Consider the following 23,996-nt stretch of genomic DNA (forward strand, 5'->3'; position numbering starts at 1 on the left):
AGCATCCGAGGAGCAGGAGAAGCAACGTTCTGGGCATAAGCCCTTCTTCAGGACTTACTGTCGTATTACTGATTTATAGTTAGTGTATGACTGTTTTTCCTGCTGTAATATTTGGGTGAGAAGATGCCCAGGCGCTCTCCTCGTGCTCAATATCCTGTCACCATTCTACACTGGTTCACTCAAGAAAAATGTTTATATGCATTAAAGGGTAAGTTGGTTAAGTATATAGTGGAGAAAGGAATAAAAGGATACGCTGATAGGTCTAGTTGAAGAGCTGTGGGAGGAGGCTTGCAAGAAAATATCACAGACATATACCAATTGGGTTGAAAAACTATCTGCACTGTAAACTCTTAATTCCACAATAAAGTTTCAAGTATCTGAGAAAATTTTTTGGTGCATTATAACCTTTATTTCTATTTAATATTGAAGTTGTATTTTTAAGAAAAAGGTAGCTTTATATTGTAATATTTTTCTGTATTAATTTTTTTAATTCCACCTTGTTAATGGTGCTGTTTTTAAAACTACTTCATGTTGGTACAAATTCTGCCATTGATAGATTTGTAGTGGAGAATGCAATTTATATTGCTTGGTTTGGGTATACTATTAAATAATTGATGAATTGGGGTGTCTGCATATGAACCTGCAAAATCTATTGTTATGCAAATGTGTGAACAAATCAGTCCAAACAAACAACGTGGAATTATGTAAGTTATGCTAAAACCTTCTTTTGAATACTTCGATTCTTTTTGGTCAAAAATTGGAAATGGTGTTCTTAATGCCTAGAAATCACTCCATTATTTAAAGTCTCTGTGCTTAGATTGGTACTACTCAAGTAATACACTCCTTGGAATCCCCTCTCTTTCAGTTAAAACCATTTAATTACATCTGTTTACCTTCAGACTGAAGAGGTTGTTTTAAGTCCTACTGATGTTCTTAATTGTCTTGTTTTGGTACTACCCACTGAGAGTCATAGAGATGTACAGCATGGAAACAGACCCCTCGGTCCAACCCATCCATGCTGACCAGATATCCCAACCCAATCTAGTCCCACCTGCCAGCACCCGGCCCATATCCCTCCAAACCCTTCCTATTCATATACCCATCCAACGGCCTCTTAAATGTTGCAATTGTACCAGCCTCCACCACTTCCTCTGGCAGCTCATTCCATACCCATACCACCCTCTGTGTGAAAAAGTTACTCCTTAGGCTTCTTTTATATCTTTCCCCTCTCACCCTAAACCTATGCCCTCTAGTTCTGGACTCCCCGACACCTGGGAAAAGACTTCGCCTATTTACCCGATCTATGCCCCTTATAATTTTGTAAACTTCTATAAGGTCACCCCTCAGCCTCTAACGCTCCAGGGAAATCAGCCCCAGCCTATTCAGCCTCTCCCTATAGCTCAAATCCTCCAGCCCTGGCAACATCCTTGTAAATCTTTTCTGAACCCTTTCAAATTTCACAACATCTTTCCAATAGGAAGGAGACCAGAATTGTATGCAATATTCTAACAGTGGCCTAACCAATGTCCTGTACAGCTGCAACATGATCTCCCAACTCCTGTACTCAATACTCTGACCAATAAAGGAAAGCATACCAAATGCTTTCTTCACTATCCTATCTACCTGCAACTCCACTTTCAAGGAGCTATGAACCTACACTCCAAGGTTTCTTTGTTCAGCAACACTTCCTAGGACCTTACCATTATGTGTATAAGTCCTGCTAAGATTTGCTTCCCCAAAATGCAGTACCTCGCATTTATCTGAATTAAACACCATCTGCCACTTTTCAGCCCATTGACCCATCTGGTCAAGATCCTGTTGTAATCTGAGGTAACCCTCTTCGCTGTCCACTACACCTCCAATTTTGGTGTCATCTGCAAACTTAGTTACTGTACCTCTTATGTTCGCATCCAAATCATTTATGTAAATGACAAAAGGTAGAGGACCCAGCACCAATCCTTGTGGCACTCCACTGGTCACAGGCCTCCAGTCTGAAAAACAACCCTCCACCACCACCCTCTGTCTTCTACCTTTTGAGCCAGTTCTGTATCCAAATGTTGAGTTCTCCCTGTATTCCATGAGGTCTAACCTTGCTAATCAGTCTCCCATGGGGAACCTTGTCAAACGCCTTACTGAAGTCCATTTCGATCACATCTACCGCTCTGCCCTCTTTGTTACTTTCTCAAAAAACGCAATCAAGTTTCAAGTTTGTGAGCCATAATTAAAGTGCTTTACTTAATATTGGTTTCCATTAATAAGAAATGATGATGAGATGTGAACTATCTGTTGAGAATATTTATTGTTTTTCTTATATTTTTCTTGCCTTCAATTTCTTGACAAAATATCCATTTTTTAAAAAATTATGGACACTTTTTATTTTAGTAGCTTGGCGATAAAATAGTGTGTGCTTCTATGTGCGTTATGGAAATGTCAGTGAAGCAGTATTCAATATTTTTTTTTGTTGTTTGTGTAACACCAATATGGAAATGTGTGCCTCAACCCAGTGGTAACAGTCATATTAAACCATAAGCTGTCTGCTCTTTCATCAGTAAAAGATCCACTGTTGCAATTTGAATAGAAAAAACAGAATTCTCCAAGGTGTCCTGGCCAACATTGCTTCATCAAGCAACACCATTAAAATAGATTATAAATGCCAGTGGTTGGATGCTGGAAAGCAAAAATTAAGGCAAAAATGATAAAAATGTGCAAAGGTCTGGTTGCATTTGTAGAAAGAGAAACAGTAAATTTATCAGGTTGATGATGCTTCTGATGTAATACTATTTACGATAATAAGACTTATGAAAATCCTACTTACAATAATAAGGCCATTGAAACCTTGATAGTCCATATCAATTGACACAAATCCGTTTGGCAAAGGTACAATACATTGTGAATGTATATTATTTTTGTTTGCAAACACTACGGAGCTGTTAAAGGGTTTAGTGTAAAGATGCAGAAAATCCTGCTTCGTGCTGGATATGTTGTGTCTAAATGAACTGTGAATTCCGTAGGGTTGGATGGCTGGAATACTATGGAGCAGTAACAATGAAACAGGTGTAAATCCAACTCTTTGTACACCAGCGAGTTCCCTTTGGAGACAGACCATTCACCTGGTGTGTGGATAATGACTAACCATATCTTCTGTACTCCAGTCTGTCCTCTCCCCTTCCTGAATGTATCAATCATGATGCAATATCTCTTTTCATTGAAATAAAGTATGGTGAATGCTAGAGATCTGAACTAAAACTAAAATTGTTGGAGAAACTCAGCAGGTATGTCAGCTTCTGTAGAAAGAAAAAAGCTAATATTTTGACTTCAAAATGATGACTCAAAACATTAATTATGTTCCTGTTACCACAGATGCTGCCAGGCGAGTTGAATTTCTCCATCATTTTCTGTTTTTATTGACTCTTTTCATTTGAACCTCACTGCCATCTTCGAAGGTCTAGAGGCAAAAAGCTTAATTTCTAATTTATTTCTCCTAAGAACACTTTCAAATAGGAGCTGTACATCTACAGTTCTATTTGGGAGAGCCCATTATTTGCTTAAGAACTTAGCATAATGAACATTGCACGCAAGAAATATTTTGGATCTAAGCACTTTCGATGCTTTACAAGAAATTGTAAAGACCCTAAGCTAGTGATCACAGAGCAAACCTCAGGGTTCAGTAATCCGATCATCTGCCATCACCAACCTCCTTTTCCAACCAAAGTCCTTGAATATACTGTCACCTCTCTCTCTTCCCCCCCCCCCCCCCCATTATCACCAAAACCTTTTGTCTGAATGCAACCAATCTGGTTTCTGCATCCATTAAGGTATAGGAAGGGCCCCTTTCTAAGTAACAAATGTAATTGTGATGGAGGTAAATTTCCATCTTGCTCTTCTGAACTTGCCTGAAGCTTTTGACATGCCTGACAAAACCATCCTCCTCCAATCTGTTAGCTGTTGCCCAGTAAAATGAAACTGTTCTAATATTTCATTTTTACCTATCTGTTCATAGCTAGAGAATCATTTGCATTGACTTATTTTTCTGTTCCCACTCTGTTAGTTCTGGTATTTCCTAAAGAACATCCTGGTCCCTCCTATTTCTCATCTATATGCTGTCCCTCGAGTTGAAAAGGGTGATGTTGGAAAAGCACAGTCGGTCAGGCAACATCTGAGGAGCTCGAATCGACATTTCGAGCATATCTAGCATCAACATCATTCAGAGATATAGCACAACTCCCACAAACATACAAGAATTGTATCTCCACCCAGGACAAAGCAGTCCACTTGACTGACATCCTCCCACCACCTTAAACATCCAGTCTCTCTACTGCTACCACATAAAGTCAACTATATGTATCATCTCCAATTCGCACTGCACCAGCTCCTCAAAGCTTTTTTGATAGCACTTCCAAAACAAGAGATCTCTACCATCTAGAAAGAAGAGGGGGGCAGATGGATGGGAATACCATCATCTTGTAGATTCCCCTCTGAACCACTTACCATCCTGTCTTGGAACTGTATCATTGTTCCTTCATTGTCAAAATCCTGGAACTCCCTAACTGCATGATGGTATACTTAACCCCATGGCTGCAGGGTTAGACAGGCTGCCTGCTATATTCTCATGACAATTAGGAATGGGCAATAAATGCTGGCCTAGCAAGTGACTCCAGTAAACCATGAACAAAGTTTTAAAAATAAATAGAACGTTACAGCACAGTACAGGCCCTTTGACTTTTGATGTTACGTGACCTGTCAAACCAAACTGAATCCCATCTAACCTACACTATTCTATTATCGTCCATATGCTTATCCAATGACCACTTAAATGCCTCTAAAGTTGAAGAGACTACAACTGTTGCAGGCAGTGTGTTCCATGCTCCTACTGCTCTGAGTAAATAAACTACCTTTGACATCTATCCTATATCTATCACCCCTTAATTTACTATGTCCCCTCGTATAAGCCAAGACCATCTGAGGAAAAATGCTCTCACTGTCCAACCTATCTGACCCTCCGATTATCTTATATATTTCAATTAAGTCACCTCTCAACCTTCTTCTCTCCAACGAAAACAGCCTCAGGTCCCTCAGTCTTTCCTCGTAAGACCTTCCCTCCATACCAGCCAACATCCTAGTAAATCTCTTCTGAACCTTTTCCAAAGCTTCCACATTCTTCCTATGATACAGTGACCAGAACAGAATGCAATCGTCCAAATTTGGCTGCACCAAAATTTTATACAGCTGCAGCATGATCTCATGATTCCGAAACTCAGTCCCTCTATCAATAAAAGCTAACACACAATATGCCTTCTTAACAACACTATCAACCTGAGTGGCAACTTTCAAGGATCTATGTACCTGGACACCAAGATCTTTCTGCTCATCTACAGTACCAAGAATCTTACCATTAGCCCAGTACTTTGCACTCCTGTTACTCCTTCCAAAGTAAATCACTTCACACTTTTCTGCATTAAGCTCCATTTGCCACCTCTCAGCCCAGCTCTGCAGCTTATCTATGTCTCTTTATAACCTACAACATCCTTCGTCACTATCCACAACTCTACTGACCTTAGTGACATCCACAAATTTACTAACCCATCCTTCTATGCCCTCATCCAGGTCATTTATAAAAATGACAAACAACAGTGGAGCCAAAACAGATGCTTACGATACCCCACTAGTAACTGAACTCCAGGATGAATATTTCCCATCAACCACTATCCTCTGTCTCCTTTCAGCTAGCCAATTTCTGATCCAAACCTCTAAATCGCCCTCAATCCCATGTCTTCATAATTTGTATAATAGCCTACCGTGAGGAACCTTATTAAACACCTTACTGAAATCCATATACACCATATCAACTGCTTTATCCTCATCCATCTGCCTGGTCACTTTCTCAAAGAACTCAATAGGGTTTGTGAGGCATGACGTACCCTTCGCAAAACCGTGTTGATTATCCCTAATCAACTTATTCCTTTCTAGATGATTATATATCCTATCTCTTATAACCCTTTCCAACACATTATCTGCAACCGAAGTAAGGCTCACAGGTTTATAATTTCCAGGGTTGTATCTATTCCCCTGTTTAACAAGGGAACAACATTTGTTATCCTCCAGTCTTCTGGCACTATTCCTGTAGACAATGACGACATAAAGATGCAAACCAAAGGTTCAGCAATCTCCTCCCTGCCTTCCAAGAAAATCCTAGGATAAATCCCATCTGGCCCATTGGACTTATCTATTTTTACACTTTCCAGAATTGCTAACACCTCCTTACGCAGTTCAATCCCATCTAGTCTAATAGCCTGTATCTCAATATTCTCCTCAGCCACATTGTCTTTTTCTAGTGTGAATATTGACGAAAAGTATTCATTTAGCACTTCGCCTATCTCCTCTGACTCCACATACAACTTCCCACTATTATATTGATTGGCCCTAATCTTACTCTAGTCATTCTTTTATTCCTGATATACCTATAGAAAGCCTTAGGGTTTTCCTTGATCCTATCCACCAATGACTTGTCATGTACCCTCCTGCCTCCTCTTAGCTCTCTCTTTAGGTCTTTCCTAGCTAACTTGTAACTCTCAAGGGCCCCAACTGAGCCATCACATCTCATCCTAACATAAGCCTTCTTCTTCCTCTTGACAAGAAATTCAACTTCCTTAGTAAACCACGGCTCCCCTGCTCGACAACTTGCTGCTAGCCTGAGGGTACGTACTTATCAAGGACACCAGTAGCTGGTCCTTAAATAAGCTCCGCATTTCAACTGTGGCCATCCCCTACAGTTTCCTTACCCATCCTATGCATCCTAAATCTTGCCTAATCACATCATAATTGCCTATAATTCTTGCCCTGAAGTATATACTTATCCCTTTCCATCACTAAAGTAAATGTAACCAAATTACGTGCACATGATATTGCTTCTAAAATTACTGCAGCTTTAAGTTGTTTTTCGTTTTGCAAATATTGAAACTGTGTTTCCGAAATTCAACTTATTTTACACCAGGCCTTTTATAAGTTTAGAACATATGTTAACTTTTTTTTCCCAATTTTCTCATTCCTTCATCAAAGCGGCTGATTCTAGTACAAGATGTGCTAATAGTGCAGGATTTAGGTCTGCATTGGCATAAATTACACCGAGGAGTACATTTATTCACTAGTATGGTTACATGTGTTTAATTTATTTCAAAAATATGCATAAATATATAAGCGTTTATTTTATTTCATGTTAAAAAAAATTCTCTTTCCATTTCTATAATGGTGCTGTTATGATCAAGATGAGAAGAGTGTCCTATCTCACTCTGGTGCCACTGGTCCATGGTCACAACATAATTTTAGTTGTTTACCCAGTTCAAGATATCGTCAGTTGTATGCTTTCTTTATATTAGATTTATAATAAAACAGGAAATATAATGACTTAGAATAGAATGAGGAGAAAGTGAGGACTGCAGATGCTGGAGATCAGGGTCTTCTACATTGGGGAGGCAGGACACCAACTGGTGGAACGCTTCAGGGAACATCTGTGGGACACACGCACCAAACAACCCCACCGCCCTGTGGCTGGCTACGTCAGCTCCCCCTCTCACTCCACCAAGGACACGCAAACTGTGGGCCTCCTCACTGCCAAATCCAAGCCCCCTGAGTCTGGAGGACGAACACCTCATCCTCTGCCTTGGAACCCTCCAACCACACGCCATCAACATTGATTTCACCAGTTTCCTCATCTTCCCTCCTCCCACCTCATCCCAGAGCCAACCCTCTTGGGGGCACTGCCCTCTTGAACTGTCCTACCTGTCCGTCTTCCTTCCCACCTATCTGCTCCACGCTCCCCTCCGACCTGTTGCCATCACTGTTTCCACCTATATCTACCTATCGCCTTCCCAGCTACCTTACCCCCAGCCCCACTCTCCTATTTACTTCTCAGCCCCCTTCCCCCAGCCAAATTCTTATGCTTGAATTTCCTCGATTATGCTTGAATTTCCTCGATTCTCCTGTTCCTTGGATGCTGCCTGACCTGCTATGATTTTCTAGCGCCACACTTTTCGACTTAGAATAGAATGACTTGATGAGAAAAGTAAATATACCATAGCCAAGTTTGCAGATGACACAAAAATAGATGAGAAGACAAGTGACGAAAATGACACGAGGAATCTGTAGAGTCAAATAGACAGATGAAGCGAGTGAGGGAAAATTTGGCAGATTGAATATAATGTGGTCTCCTCCACATCGGGGAAATAGGGCGCCAACTTGCAGATTGTTTCAAAGAACATCTCTGGAACACCCATACCAACCAACCCCACCGCCCCATGGCTGAACACTTCAACTCCCCCTCCCACTCTGTCAAAGACATGCAGGTCCTGGGCTTCTTCCATTGCCAAACCCTTACCATTCGATGCCTGGAGGCAGAATGCCTCATATTTTGCCTTGGGACCCTTCAATCACATGGAATTAATGTGGCTTTCAACAGTTTCCTCATTTCCCCCCAACGCCCCCAAATAATCCCCAACTCAGCACTTTCTGACCTGTCCATCACCTTTCCCACCTATCTACTCCAGCCTCCTCTCCAACCTATCACCTTTTCCCTCATTCCTGATGAAGGGCAGATGCTCAAAACATCGATTCTCCTGCTTCTCGGATGCTGCCTGACCTGTGCATTTCCAACACCACACTCTCGACTCTGATCTCCAGCATCTGCAGTCCTCACTTTCTTCCACTTGTGGGAGAGTGTAGGATCAGAGAGCATGATCTCAGAGTAAGAGGTGGCACATTGAATTTGATTTGATTTACTGTAGTCACGTGAACCTACGTTCAGTGAAAAGCTTTGTTTGCAAGTAGTACAGGCAGGTCATAGTAAGCAAGGACATATAGATAAAGGATGCTTAGACAGAGTGAGGCACACAGGTCATACTGTACAGGAGGCGCACGAAGCAAGATTGACATTAACAAGATCAACATTATTTGAGGAAGAGTCACTAGACCCTAAACATTAACTCTGATTTCTCTTCAAGGTGCTGGCAGACCAGCTGAGTTTTTCCAGCAACTTCTGTTTTTGTTCAACATTATTTGAAGTTAGAGAGTCTATTCATCAGTCTAATAATGGCAGGGAAGAAGCAGTTCTTGAACGTGTGTGTGTGTGTGTGTGTGTGTGTGTGTGTGTGTGTGTGTTCAAGCTTCTCTATCTTCTGCCTGATAGGAAACATTGTAGAAGAGCACTACTGAGGTGGGAGGGGTCTTTGATGATGTTGGCAGCCTTTCCATGGCAATGAGAAGTGTAAATGGAGTCCATAGAGGGGAGGTTGGCTTCCATGATGGTCTGGGCTATGCACACGACCTTGTGTGGTTTTTTACGGTACCGGGCAGACCAAGTACTACACCGTTATGCACCCCGATAGTATGCTTTCTTGGGTGCATCCGTAAAAATTGGTGAGAGTGCATATTGATATCCCAAATTTCCTAAGCTGCCTGAGGAAGAAGAGGCATTGTTGTGCCTTCTAGACCATTGCATTTACTTGGGAAGTCCAGGACAAGTTGTTGGTTACTGTCAATACGAGGAACATTACGCTCTCAACCCTCTCAACCTCAGCTCCGTTGATGTAGATGGGGGACACTGTCCTCCTTCTTTCTTCCTGAAGTCAATGATCAGTTCTGTTGTTTTGCCGACATTGAGAGAGAGGTTGTTATCATTGTACCATGACACCAAGCTCTCTATCTCCTTTCTGTATTTTGACTCATCATTGTTTGATATCCGTCCTACCATAGTGGTGTCACCAGCAAACTTGTAAATGGGGTTCATTTGGAATTTGGCTACACAGTCATGGGTGTACAGGGAATACAGCAGGGGGCTGAGCACACATTCTGGGGTGGGGGTGTCTCCAATATTGAGGGTTATTATGGAGGAGGTGCAGTTATCTATCTTCCCTGATTGCAGACTGTGAGCCAGGAAGCTGATGAGTTTCCATTTGCAGAAGATGGAGCTGAGACCTAGCTCTTAGAATATTGAGTTTAATCTGGAGGGATTACGGTGTTGAAGGCAGAGTGTTGTCAATGAATAGGAGTCTAATGAAGGTGTCCTTGTTATCCAGATGTTCCAGATATGAGTCAGAGCTAGGGAAATGGCATCATTGTGCAACTGTTACGTTGGTAAGCAAATTGTAGGGAGTCAAGGCAGGCTGGGAGGCCATTGTTGATTTGGCCCACGACCAGCCTCTTGAAGCACTTCATGAATATTGAGTTCAGAGACAATGGGCAGTAGTCATTGAGGCATATTGCATGTGCTTTCTTTGATACTGGGAATGATGGTGGTCTTCTTGAAGCATGTAGGGACTTCAGCTTATAGGTGGGAGATCTTGAAGATGTCAGTGAATACTTCTGCCAGCTGGTCCACAAAGGAATTAACTGCACGGCCAGGGACTCCGTCCAGGCCTGTTGCTTTCCTTGGGTTGACTCTCAGGAAAACTGATCTGACATCTACAGTGGTGACGGAGGGAATAGGTGCATCCAGGGCTGACACTGTACCGCTGGGATTCTGCTTGAACTGAGCATAAGCAGCATTGAGTGCATCAGGGAGGGATGTGTTTTTCTCTACTATCTTGTTATGCTTCATTTAAGACATAGTTGTAGCTGAATTTCTTCTCTCAGAATAATGAATTGTAGAATTCTTTACCACAGAGAGCTGTTGAGGCAGGTCATTCAGTATATTCAAGGCTGAGACAGACAGATTTTAATCAGGAAGGGAATCTAGAGTTATTGAGAAAAGGCAGAAAAGTGGACGTGAGGATTATCAATCAGCCTTTCCCTCCGTAAGCTTTGTCCCCAAATATTAACCAAAACAATATCCAAGCAAGATAGTCATAAAACCCCAGCAGGTCAGGCAGCATCCAAGGAGCAGGGGAATCGACATTTCGGGCATGAGCCCTTCTTCAGTCCTGAAGAAGGGCTCATGCCCGAAACGTCGATTCCCCTGCTCCTTGGATGCTGCCTGACCTGCTGCGCTTTTCCAGCAACACATTTTCAGCTCTGATCTCCAGCATCTGCAGTCCTCACTTTCTCCTAGTCATAAAACCCAGGCAGGTAATTTCTAAGAAGTGAATCTAAGCAATCAGTGAAGTCAAGTGATTCCCACAAGTGACTTTTAAAATAAATGTTCCAGTGTGTATACAGAATGTGAAGTTAATTCAGATTTTCAAAGATAAGAGGAGCGGTGATGTCTGTCTTGGTCACATTGAGCCTATACAATGGGAAAGTTTGGATTCATTATTGTATGTAATTAGCTGTTATGCTGGTGTCCTTACCTGAATAAAGTTTTTGTTTACTTTGACCAAAATTTATTTTAATTTTAATTTTTTGTTTCTTGAGGTTTTTATGGTCAAGCCCTTGTGCAGTTCTGACACCTAGATGTGGCTTCCCTGCCAAGATGTTTGCCAATTCCTGGTCTAACTTCATGTGAGCAATGCAATAACCTATCTACATTGCATTAAATACATCACGGTCATACAATATGCATTTAGAATTCTGAATTGATTAAATTTAATTAAAGACAAACAATAACCACATTGCTATCTAGAATCAGTTGCGCCTGTGGTTTCATGAAGAACTAACAGAATTGAAACTCAATGTGTTAAATAGCTCAAAGCAGGGGGTTCTTTTTACCTGTAGATTTCAACCCTTTCCTCTCTCCAGGCTGTCTTAAATGGACAGATAATAAGATATATTATAATAATAATTTCTCAGGAACTGTAATTTTCACAATAGCATGATGGAACTTCTCAACAAAATTGTCTGTGCACCTTGGAGTGTTTTGGATAATGCTTTTCATTGAAGCACCACTTATGCTGTTGCAGTTCCTCTGCAGTATAATGATATTTTGATAGCCTGCATCTTTCATCTGTATATTGTGTATACATTAGGGGTTGTAAATTCAAACATCTAGGAATATCTGATATCTTTATTTCCTTTTCTTCATTTCCAATGTATCTGCTGTAACAGACTTTGCACCCTCCTAGAACCCAAAAACAAATTTTCCAACTGCAATTTATGAGGGCATAGACAGCACTACCTGGAAGTATGGTGGAAGCAGATTCATTTGACGCTTTCAAGAGGACATTGAATAGAAACAATGTGCAAAAGTTTTGGGAAATAGGAATTAGAAATGAGTAAAAATACTTGAGAGTCAGCGGAGAGATAAGTGTCCAAATAGCCTCTTTCTGCATCATAACAGTTTGGTGATTCTGTGACATTCTTATATTTTAGAATTCATAAATAATTCCATCTCGAAGTAGATGTGTACCTGAGGCTCCCATTGAGTCTATAGGCCATCCATCCACAATGACATGAAGCCAGTTCTGAATCTGATTAGAAGCCAGCATAATCCTTGGCACAACCAAAAGTAAATGTAAACACAATAAAAGCAGTAATCAAGAAAGAGATGTAGCTATCACAAGAAATTAAGTGTTAAATGTATCAAATATATCATATCACTGATGGGAAAGATATGACAAAGACAAAGTTATTTAAAAAAAGTTAGGACAAGAATTACAATAGAAAGAATTGGGTTTTTAATTATACTGACCAAAACATAAATATTTATTTACATTATTTTGAACATTAAATTGTAAAAATAGCATGCACAATGATTGTTCAGTACTGTATTTTTAATGTTGTGCTATATATAAATATGGCAAATGAAGTATAAGTAATTGGTTACATTGAGTGAAAGTACCAGGCTGATTGCTGGGATGACAGGAATGACATGTGAAGAAAGGCTGGATTGTTTAGGATATTATCGCTTGAATTTAGAAGAGTGAGGGGGGAGGGGGAGGTCTCATAGAAACAGAAACATATAAAGTTCAAACAGGGCTAGATGGTTTACGCAGACCCAAAAAACAGGGCCTAAAACACAGGGGTCACTGTTTAAAGATATGGCGTAGGTCTGAGATGAGAAGATGCTTCATCCACACAGTGGTGAGTCTGTGGAATTCTCTGTTGCAGGAAACAGTTGAAGCCAAAACATTGAATGTTTTCAAGAAGGAGTTAGATTTGGTTCTTAGGGCTAAATGGATCAAAGGGGAGGCAGGGTAATAAGTTAGGTAATCAGCCAAGATCATTTTTGATGGTATACCAATCAGGAGAAGTATGTGTTGCCCTTGGTTGACACCTTGGTTGTCTTGCTGCTGGCATTGTCTAATCAGTTTTAGAAGTTTCTTCCTTACACTCTTTTTGTATGATTGGCCTGTCACACGTTGGTCTGAACTAGCTTGTGTTTTTTCACAGTGTGAGCTGTGATCAGTCTTGAATTTGTACAATCTGGACTGGTTACATATTTTAGAAATCTTTGCTAATATCCTGGTATTTGAATTTGGATTTCTGACTGACTCTGACCAGGATACTGAATAAATTGAAAACAATGGCCATGATGTGAGCAGTGATCATGCCTGTTGTATTGCTAAGTGTTGAACAATGGAGATTTGGAGAAATAATCTGTCATATGTTCAACAGTTACTGATTGTAACTGTTCATGCTGGCTCTGGCCAAAGTGTAAGATATCAACTCTGAGAATATCTTCCACATTCCAATGGATTTGGTTATGTCAAATCTGATGTATTCTTCATGTTGGCGTTGCATTGTGAATCTGCCACTGCAAGGAATTGGTGATCAGTTATATACTGAGAGTTGGCCTCTCATAGGTTTCCCATAAAGTAACTTGCTGAGGTACATATTCTTTGATTTGCATAGTGCTAATATGTTGGCACTAGCTTCTGTATTGATTTTAACTTTTAGGGTGAGCCGGCCTGTCTTTTCAGGTGGCTGCCCAAAATCTTGTAGGCGGTAGATTACAATGGTGCAATAGTGGCAGTTCAGCAATTATCACCAATCCCTGAGTTGTCACAATTCATGAGATTCAAACCAAATCTACTTGGTGGAACATGATGTAGTCAAATCGATTAGATGTTGTCTTAGACTGTTCAGTAAAGTTAGATTACATGGGATCCAAGAAGAAACAGCCAATTGGATACAAAATTAGCTTGATGGTAGAGGATGGAGGATGGTGGTAGAGGATTGTTATTCAGACTGGAGGTCTGTGATGAGTGTTGTGTACAAGGATTGGCTTTGGGTTCACTGTTGTTCATCATTTATATCAACAATTTGGATAAGAATATTGGAACAATTGTTAGTAAGTTTGCAGATGACAACAAAATTGGTGGTATAGCGGACTGTAAAGAAAGTTATCTAAGAATATAATAATATCTTAATCAGATGGGTCAATGGCTGAGAATGGCAGATGCAGTTTTTAAAAAAAAATGTTATTGAGAATTTTTTTCTTTACAAAATTATAAAATTACAAAAATATTATAGTATAAAATTATAACACCAATTACAATGAACTAACTACTACCCGACTTTACAAATCAAATCAAAACTACACTCACTACAAATCTATAAATAAATATAGATTACTCAGCCACACTGAAGCTCCCAAGGTTTGGGAGTATTAATTATTACACCCTTATTTATTCGGGATTCTTCCTCCCAGGACACAAGGCTCACGTGGATGCAGTTTAATTTAGATAAATGCAAGGTTTTGCATTTTAGTGAGGTAAACCCCAGCAGGACTTCAACAGTTAATCGTAGAGCCCTGGGGAGTGTTGATGAACAAAGGGGCCAAGGGATGCAAATTAATAGTTCCTTGAAACTAGCATTACAAGTGGACAGGTTGGTGAAGAACGTGTTTGGCATGCTTGCCTTGTTGAATATAGGAGTTGGGATGTAATGTTGAGGCTGTATAAGATATTGATTTGGCCACTTTTAGAATACTGTGTAAAATTCTGGTCTCCCTGCTATAGGAAGGATGTTGTTAAACTAGAAAGGATACTGAAATATTTACAAGGATGTTGCTGGGATTGGAGGTTTGAGTTATAAGGAGAGGTTGAGTCGGATGGGACTTCTTTTCCTGGAACATAGGAGATTGAAGGGTGACTTTACGGGATTTTAAAAAGTATAGATAAAGTGAATAGCCAAGGTATTTTTTTTACATAGGTAGGGGAGTCCAAAACCAGAGGATGTAGGTTTAAGCTGAGAGGGGAAAGATTTAAAAGTGACCTAAGGGGCAAATTTTTCACATAGAGGGTAGTGCATGTATGGAATGAGCAGCCAGGGGAAGTGATAGAGATGGGTACCATTTTACAACATTTAAAGGACATTTGGACAGGTACATGAATATAAAAGGTTTAGAGGGATATGGGCCAAACACAGCAAATGGGATTAGTTCTGTTTAGGCTATTTGCTCGGCATGGACAAGTTGGACTTAAGTATCTGTTTCCCTGCTGTATGATTCAATGACTCCAGTTGAGGACATTGATGAAGTTGATCGTCTACAATTTGGCCAGAGTCATTGCGCACAGTTATATTCTACATTGTCTTTTAAGGATATGGTTTTAATAGTTGTAAAAGCTTCTGATCATCTTACATCATTGCCATGGTGAGTGGAGTTGAGAATATGGGAACTTGGTCATCCTCTGAAATTTACTTTTCTGGTTGACTGTGCACCTCATTGTGTATAATTATTCTTAACACATTCCAAGATGCATCTTGATGTGGTACTATCATGTTGGTTATTTGTTTTCTATTCTGAGGTTTGCATTGGCTTTGGAACCAGATTTCCTGCACATGCGTGACAAATGCCCTTTGGTGCTATTTGCATTACAGATGTGAAAGACAGCTGGGCAGTTTTTGCACATATATGATAAACTGTGTCTATTATAGATCTTAGAGATTTAGTGCACTTTGACTGTCACAATGTTTGCTGCACATAAACCTTGATAATCACTATTAGCCTGCCACAATGGCTTCATGCTTGTGTCCATCTTCAAGTAAATATCAATGGTGTGGTCTTTCCCGAATATCCACCTTGGAGGCTGTCATTTGTGTAGCAGTGAACTCTAATTCAGTGAGCGCCTCTTCGGAGAAATAACACAGACAATTTTCTGCAGCATTTTTCAATAAACCTATCTGTGAAGTCATATGGTATTTACCTGTATGGCAAGAATTGGAAATTGTAAATCCTGAAGTTATTTCTTACCCTGATTGGTTCTGAAGTACTCTCCAGATCTTTTCTGTATATTTCTGTTCTTCCACGGCCAGACCATATGTATTATTTCTATCAGACCCCTTTATCTCAGAGAACTCTTCTCGGGATCATTTATTGCTTGAGCAGTAAATTAAAACGGCACGCATTGCTTGATTAGCTGTGATTCAATAAAGCCATCATTGTGTTCACCTTCTATCAGGAATAGAATGCAGTGTTTGTGTAATTTTTGGTTCTTTTTACTTACTTTGTTTTACTCTTTTTTTTTTTCCTTTTCTGCTTTTTTTTTCAACGTTGCTGTTCCTTTACTGGGCTTTAATCATTTTAGATTGTTCTGTAGAAATTAGAAGTGTAGTCCTGTAGTAGCAGCTTTCTGCCACTAGATGATAGTTGTACCAAATAAAAAATGCGACAGGCTTTCGTCTGTTTTCATGCTAATTTGGTGAGTTAGAATGTCCTCAGCACCTAGATAAGCCCAGTCAGTTTAGAAGCTGCTTTTTAGTGTTTCAAATGGTGTGTTTCATTCAGGAGAGCCCTGAATTTATGCAGTAAGAACACTTTGGTGTATTTTTTCCATTTTAAATTGGAAAACTTTATGTTTAAAATAGATATAGGGCTTCTAACTTGATAGAACTTGTATTTTAAGCAAAAAGAAGGTATTTCTGCCTCCAGGCTGTTCAATTTGTAGATCATTGCTCACAGAAATTAATGCTATTAGTTTTCCGAATGCTTTGAAGTCCAGAACTGTCAACTAGCTGACGTTCTGTGAGGTTGTCTGCCAGTGGGAACTTGATATCTTATAAACAGTCACTGCTGTTTACCATTTGTACCTGATGTGGTGATGCATTGTTAACTCCTGTAACATAAGATTAAACATGAGTAATGGAAAGATTCAACAGACATTTATTATAGCTAATGATGTGTACATATATTACAATCATGGACACTTCAGCGTCTGGGCTATGTGGTTACAGTCAGTCATATGCTTTCCTCAGTGTGTCATGCTTCAAGTTGTTCTAGCTAAGATAGAATCTGATACTATTTTACCCTCAATCGCATGCTATGGTATGGTGATATTATGAGCATGTACCCTTAAAGTATATGGCATATTAACTGTGAGATATAGCACATCAATGATATCTCTTAATTACTGCCAAACCTGACAAATCACTGTTTACAATTTCATTCCTTACAATTTTGATAAAAGGAGAATTAAAAAACTTTTTCTTTCCATCTTTAATTGGGTTAGGTGGATGCAAGGACAGGGAGAAAAGGGAAGCTAAGAGCATGTAGAAGCAAATTACTGCAGATGCTGGAATCTGTACTGAAAACGCAAAATGCTGGAAATCATGGTGGATCAGACAGCATCTGATGGAGAGACAGCAAGCTAATGTTTTGAGTCTAGATAACTGGTTTACAGCCTGTACTTCTCTGTGAGGATGCTTTAATGTGATTGGTTGAGTGGAGCAAAATGTGATATAATAACAATGCAATTATTATTGTTGCTCAAATAACAACAGTGACTGCAATGGGATACATTTGAACTAGTCAGTGAAGAGCTATCTAACTAGAGCTATCACTGAAAAAACACAACTATTCATATATTTTAAAAATCCATAATAAATGAAAAATGTAAATCCCCTTAAGTGGTCACTCAGTTGTGAAACAAAATCCATTCAGCAGCCACATTTAAGATAGATAATCCTTTAATCATTTCTTAGAATTGTCAATCTAACTGTGAACACAACCTCTTATTCAGATAAGTGCTTCTCAACTTTTGAAACACAACCATTCGTAATAGGTTAAGCTGTCAGAAACAACCCATTTACAGCTGTAAACAATGAAACCTATTGAAAGTGTAAAGAAAAGCTTTGTTCTTTTGTAAGTTACACTAAATGTCCTATAAATCAAACTAGTCTAGAAGTAAGGGAAAGCTGCAGCCCCATTTTTCTTTTCAACCTTAAAGTGCTGTAGACATTTAGATCACTTCAGGTTATGACATTAATATTAGCCAAGCACTCTTTTCTTCAGTTCTTATTGCATAACAGTACTTTTTACGACAGGAAGAACACATGTATGCATCTCAAAACTTATACCATGTTGGTAAATATAATCTAGATTGGAGTGGTGCTGGAAAAGCACAGCAGATCAGGCAGCATCTGAGGAGCAGGAAAATCGATGTTTCGGGCAAAAGCCCTTCCTCAGGAATAGAGACTGCAGAGTGCCTGCAGAATGGAGAGATAAATGAGAGGGGGGTGGGGGTGGGGAGAAAGTATCAAAGAGTACAATGGGTGAATGGGGGTGGGAATGAAGGTGATAGGTCAGAGAGGAGGGTGGAGTGGATAGGTGGGAAGGAAGATAGGCAGGTAGGACAGGTCATGAGGGCGGTGCTGAGCTGGAAGGTTGGAGCTGGGGTGAGGTGGGGGGAGGGAAAATGAGGAAACTGGTGAAGTCCACATTGATGCCCTGAGGTTGAAGTGTTCCGAGGCGGAAGGTGAGGCATTTCTTCCTCCAGGCATTGGGTGGCGAGGGAGTGGCAGTGGAGGAGGCCCAGGACCTGCATGTCCTCGGCAGAGTGGAAGGGGGAGTTGAAATGTTGGGCCACAGGGCGGTGTGATTGATTGGTGCGGGTGTCCCAGAGATGTTTCCTAAAGCACTCTGCTAGGAGGCGTCCAGTCTCCCCAATGTACAGGAGACCGCTTCAGGAGCAACGGATACAATAAATGATATTAGTGGATGTGCAGGTAAAACTTTGGATGTGGAAGGCTCCTTTGGGGTCTTGGATGGAGGTGAGGGAGGAGGTGTGGGTGCAGGTTTTGCAATTCCTGTGGTGGCAGGGGAAGGTGCCATGACGGGACGGTGAGTTGTTGGGGGACGTGTACCTGACCAGGTAGTCACGGAGGGAACGGTCTTTGAGGAAAGCGGAAAGGGGTGGGTAGGGAAATATATTCCTGGTGGTGGGGAAATGTCTTTGGAAGATGTGGTTTATGCGAAGGTTGGTAGGGTGGAAGGTGAGCACCAGGGGGGTTCTGTCCTTGTTACGGTTGGAGGGGCAGGGTTTGAGGACGGAGGGGCGGGATGTGGACGAGATGCATTGGAGGGCATCTTTAACCACCTGGGAAGGGAAATTGCGGTCTCTAAAGAAGGAGGCCATCTGGTGTGTTCTGTGGTGGAACTGGTCCTCCTGGGAGCAGATACGGTGGAGGCGGAGGAATTGGGAATACGGGATGGCACTTTTGCAGGAGGTAGGGTGGGAAGAGGTGTCATCCAGGTAGCTGCGGGAGTCGGTGGGTTTGTAAAAACAATCTCTGTGTCAAGTCGGTCATTATTAATGGAGATGGAGAGGTCCAGGAAGGGGAGGGAGGTGTCATAGATGGTCCAGGTGAATTTAAGGTCGGGAGTGGAATGTGTTGGTGAAGTTGATGAATTGCTCAGTCTCCTCACGGGGGCACGAGGTGGCACCAATGCAGTCAACAATGTAGTGAAGGAAGAGGTGGGGAGTAGTGCCGGTGCAACTACGGAAGATGGACTGTTCTATGTAGCTAACAAAGAGACAAGGATAGTTGGTGGCAATACGGGTTCCCATAGCTACCCCTTTGGTCTGGAGGAAGTGGGAGGATTCGAAGTAGAAATTGTTAAGGGTGAGGACCAGTTCAGCCAAACGAATGAGAGTGTCGGTGGAAGGGTACTGTTGGGGACATCCGGAGAGGAAGAAACGGAGGGCTTGGAGGCCCTGGTCATGGCGGATGGAGGTGTAGGTAGAGTGGATATCTATGGTGAAGATGAGGCGTTGGGGGCTGGGGAAATGGAAATCTTGGAGGAGGTGGAGGGCGTGGGTGGGGAGTATGTGGGAAGTTCCTGGACTAGGGAGGATAGGACAGTGTCAAGGTAGGTGGAGATGAGTTCGGTGGGGCAGGAGCAGGCTGAGACAATGGGTCGGTCAGGGTGGCCAGGCTTGTGGATCTTGGGAAGGAGGTAGAACCGGGCGGTGCAGGGTTCCCGGACTATGAGGTTGGAAGCTGTGGGTGGGAGATCTCCTGAGGTGGTGAGATTCTGTATGGTCTGGGAGATGATGGTTTGGTGATGGGGGGGTGGGGTTATGGTCGAGGTGACGGTAGGAGGAGGTGTCTTCGAGTTGGTCTGGAGGAAGTGGGATGATTCGAAGGAGAAACATGATTACAGCGCCAACACTTAAAGCACTGTTTCTAAAGCACAATTTTTCTATAACACAGGGTTGCACAAGAAAGCAACCATCGCATTGTAGAAGAACTGATTGCATGAATTGACTTAGGATGTTGTAGTATTGTGATTAATAATACTTATGAAATTATGCTTGGATCAGAGCTAAAAAATGCAATAAAATGGAAGTTATTACCATTTTTGATACCAGAGTTCAGTTATGAACAAAAAGGTGCTGTAGACTGAGGATCATGGCTGCTCACTCATAAGAGAGAGAGAGAGAGAGAGAGAGAGAGAGAGACCACTGATGGTGAGTATGAGTTGAGGGTCACCATGCCTCAGGGGTGAGATTGAGAAAATAGGGCCTCCATGGTAATGTCAACCTGCACTGATGCTGTCAATCTATCACAAAACAGCCAAACTGAGCCAAGAGTTATGTCATTCAGTTAGATGCTATGCATTTTTGCTGAATGATGTTGGTGTAAACAATTGGGAATACAGGAGAAAATATTGTGCTTTTTAAAAAAATAAACATTTTTGAATTGTCCTGATGGTAAATATTAAATTGCGAACTTGACATTTTTTTGGAGTTTGGCCTGTTAAGACTACTACAATTCACTTTTCAAATGAAATAGTCAATTTGCGGATGAGGATCCTTCTTCAGGTTTGAATTAACAGAGTGGAATGGTACTGCATTACCAGACCCTGGTCCTTCTCAGACTTTGAATTTGACAGGTACGTGAGGGGAGACGTTTAATTTTGAGGCAGCTGTATCAATGTCAAGCTGGCTCTTACATACATAAAGCTGTCGCCTGGAATTTCTGTGAAGCTTCTGTTCAGCTCCTCCTATAATTTAAGTAGGATATTCAGGAAATATAGCATAGATATCACTTTTGCTATTCATATGGTTTCTGCTGATCCTCACCCAAAGATAAGATCTCTCAAGTTCTATCCTTGTCTGTTTAATTACCTTAATAGGTATATTTATGAGAGAAATATATTCATTGTGACAATGCTGCTCCTTTAACAAGGTTATGCTGTCCTTTGGCTTTTTTTCCCCCAAGAGATTGTAAAAGACACAGACTCCAAAAAGTCTGGAGTTGATGGGTTTCAGGGCCAATTGGATTATACCTAACAGATGCTGCCTCAGGCAGAAGGCTTTCGAGCTTAAAAAATACTTGTACAATGAAAGGAGAGTGGCCAGTTCTCCCAGCTGTGTTTTTCTCTGGTTTGGTTTGTTTTCTTTTAGCAGTACTGTGAAAAAAGCTGCTGGACCCAAAGAATCAGCTCCAGGCTGTTTTTTTTCTCTCTCTCTCTCTCTCTCGCTCTCTCTCGCTCTCTCTCTTTCTCTTTCTCTCTCTCTCTCTCTTTCTCTCTCTCTCTCTTTCTCTCTCTCTCTCTGATCTCTCTCTCTCTCTCTCTCTCTCTCTGATCTCTCTTTTTCTCTCTCTCTGACCTCTCTCTCTCTCTCTCTTTCTTTCTCTGACCTCTCTCTCTCTCTCTCTGACCTCTCTCTCTGTCTCTCTCTGACTTCTCTCCTGTGTTTGATCCCATCTTTTCTGCCAAGGGATGTTTACGGGGATTGTTGCAAATTTTGGAACAGCATTAGGTTGGGATAATGTATTGGGTTTTCAGATTGGTTAACTTATTCTGTATTCTGTTCTCTTTTGTTTGTTTCATTCGATAATCTTGTAAATAAATTGTTTTGTTTAAAACTAAGTGGGTTGGCCAGCTGCATCAGTCCTGGAATATCTGTGTTACACCTGCTTAAAACAATGCGCAAAGTTAGGGTTTGGGTCACTTTGTTGAAATGTTTTGAGGGGGTCTGGCCTGGTCCATAACAATATTAAGAGTACAAAAGTCTAAGCTATAGTATTTTGGTTCCAAAACTTATCATATATTTTGTAGTTTAATAGCTACCAATGTAAACTTATAATTTTCGCTCTTTTTCTGAGCATTGTTTAGATTAGATGGGCGGCACGGTGGCACAGTGGTTAGCACTGCTGCCTCACAGCGCCAGAGACCCGGGTTCAATTCCCGCCTCAGGCGACTGACTGTGTGGAGTTTGCAAGTTCTCCCCGTGTCTGCGTGGGTTTCCTCCGGGTGCTCCGGTTTCCTCCCACAGTCCAAAATTGTGCAGGTCAGGTGAATTGGCCATGCTAAATTGCCCGTAGTGTTCGGTAAGGGGTAAATGTAGGGGTAGGGGGATTAAAAATATTCAGAAACATATTGATCTAGTCTGCGTTTCTCTCCAGTTGCATTCAGCCCCACCATCTTTAAGATGCTTAGTACTTTTAGTGACAGACATGAGCTTTTTGTTTATATTTGAAAAAGGGTCAATACGAATTATACCTGAGATAGCAATTTTGGGTTTGAGGTAAACACATCTGTTGTGATGTAGATCTGTTGAAGTTAGAATTACAATTTACTTGTGAGTATTAAATTCTTGTCCAAATATTAATGCTAATTCCCAGGTTTTTCTTTTTTTTTCTTCCATCTTAACAGGAAAAAGATTTCCCTGTCTGACAATGCAGTTATGAGCTTGTGGTTACGTTACCTCCCTAGTCTAGAACAAGCTATTTTCCATCTTGTTAAAACTTTGATTTCTCATTCCTGGGCATCTTTGCCGCAAGTTGAAATTATTATCACTGATTCGTTACTGGTAAGTCACTTAATTAAGCACAAATTTTAGGTAAATATGGTATGTTTAATTTATTCTCTCATGATTTTAGATGTTTTGGAAATGTTACAAATTCAAGATTTATGTGTTGCTCATGTAACATTTTTCAGTGAGCTTATTTCATTAAATAATACAATATATAAAGGGAAAAATTGCACAGCTGTGAGGAAAGAGCCTAATAACCTTGTACTATGCTATAAATAATCATGTTTGTCGTTTGGCCCATCGTCTATCTGTGTGGACATGAGGGTCACCTATATGGTGACAGTGCCTGCCTTTTCCCAAAGCACTGAAACGTTTAAAAAATAAATAAATATTCAGTTTGTTTTATAACCCCAACTATGTCTCCCCAGGTCTCACTATTGTTTGTGGAGCAGGTAAATAACCTTCTCTCAGACTGTTGTCAATATGCCTTGCTGTTGACTGGTTGACGACAATAAAATAGTTAATGCAACTAATATGGCTAAGTGTCAACTTTTATGTTATATCAGTAGAATTAGGTCATTTTTCTCCATTTGTTGCACTGTGCCATTAATCATATGTGTAATCTCTGTGTCATTAGTCATATTTACTTGACATCCTTCAGCAGAAAGTAATATGGCATTGCCACACGAGAGATCACATTCCAGTTCAATAGTATCACCTCGTATTTTAAAAATCAAAGTGAACTGCAAGATGCAATTCCAATTGTGATGTTAATTTAAATGAATTGCTGAGTTATCTTTATTAATGCAATATAAGATTAGATTAGAATTCCTACAGTAGGGAAACAGGCCCTTTGGCCCAACAAGTCCACACCAACCCTCCAAGTCCACAGTAACCCACCCAGACCCACTCCCCTACCCTATATTTACCTCTGACTAATGCACGTAACACTATAGGCAATTTTAGCATGGCACATCTTTGGATTGCAAGAGGAAACTCACACAGACACTGGGAGAATGTGCAAACTCCACATAGACAGTCGCCCGAGGCGGGAATTGAACCTGGGTCCCTGGTGCTGTGAGGCAGCAGTGCTAACCACTGAGCCACTGTGCTGCCCATAAGTCCCAGTGATTCCTAATTCTACCT

The 23,996-nt window shown here is 40.9% G+C and overlaps 1 protein-coding gene across 2 annotated transcripts in view; it reads left to right on the forward strand.

Annotated features, from left to right (window-relative positions):
- The window catches only part of fancc (FA complementation group C), a 208,020-nt gene that overhangs the window by 137,153 nt on the left and 46,871 nt on the right, over nucleotides 1–23,996 (forward strand). For both annotated transcript variants that reach the window (XM_087997378.1, XM_087997374.1), the window contains exon 8: nucleotides 22,751–22,907. In XM_087997378.1, the coding sequence (XP_087853504.1) occupies nucleotides 22,751–22,907 (157 nt within the window). The remainder of the gene's footprint in view (nucleotides 1–22,750; nucleotides 22,908–23,996) is intronic.

The sequence above is a fragment of the Chiloscyllium plagiosum genome, unplaced genomic scaffold (genome assembly GCF_037043375.1).
Source record: "Chiloscyllium plagiosum isolate Xiang-an unplaced genomic scaffold, Cpla_swu_hap1 HiC_scaffold_2, whole genome shotgun sequence".
NCBI lineage: Eukaryota > Metazoa > Chordata > Chondrichthyes > Orectolobiformes > Hemiscylliidae > Chiloscyllium > Chiloscyllium plagiosum.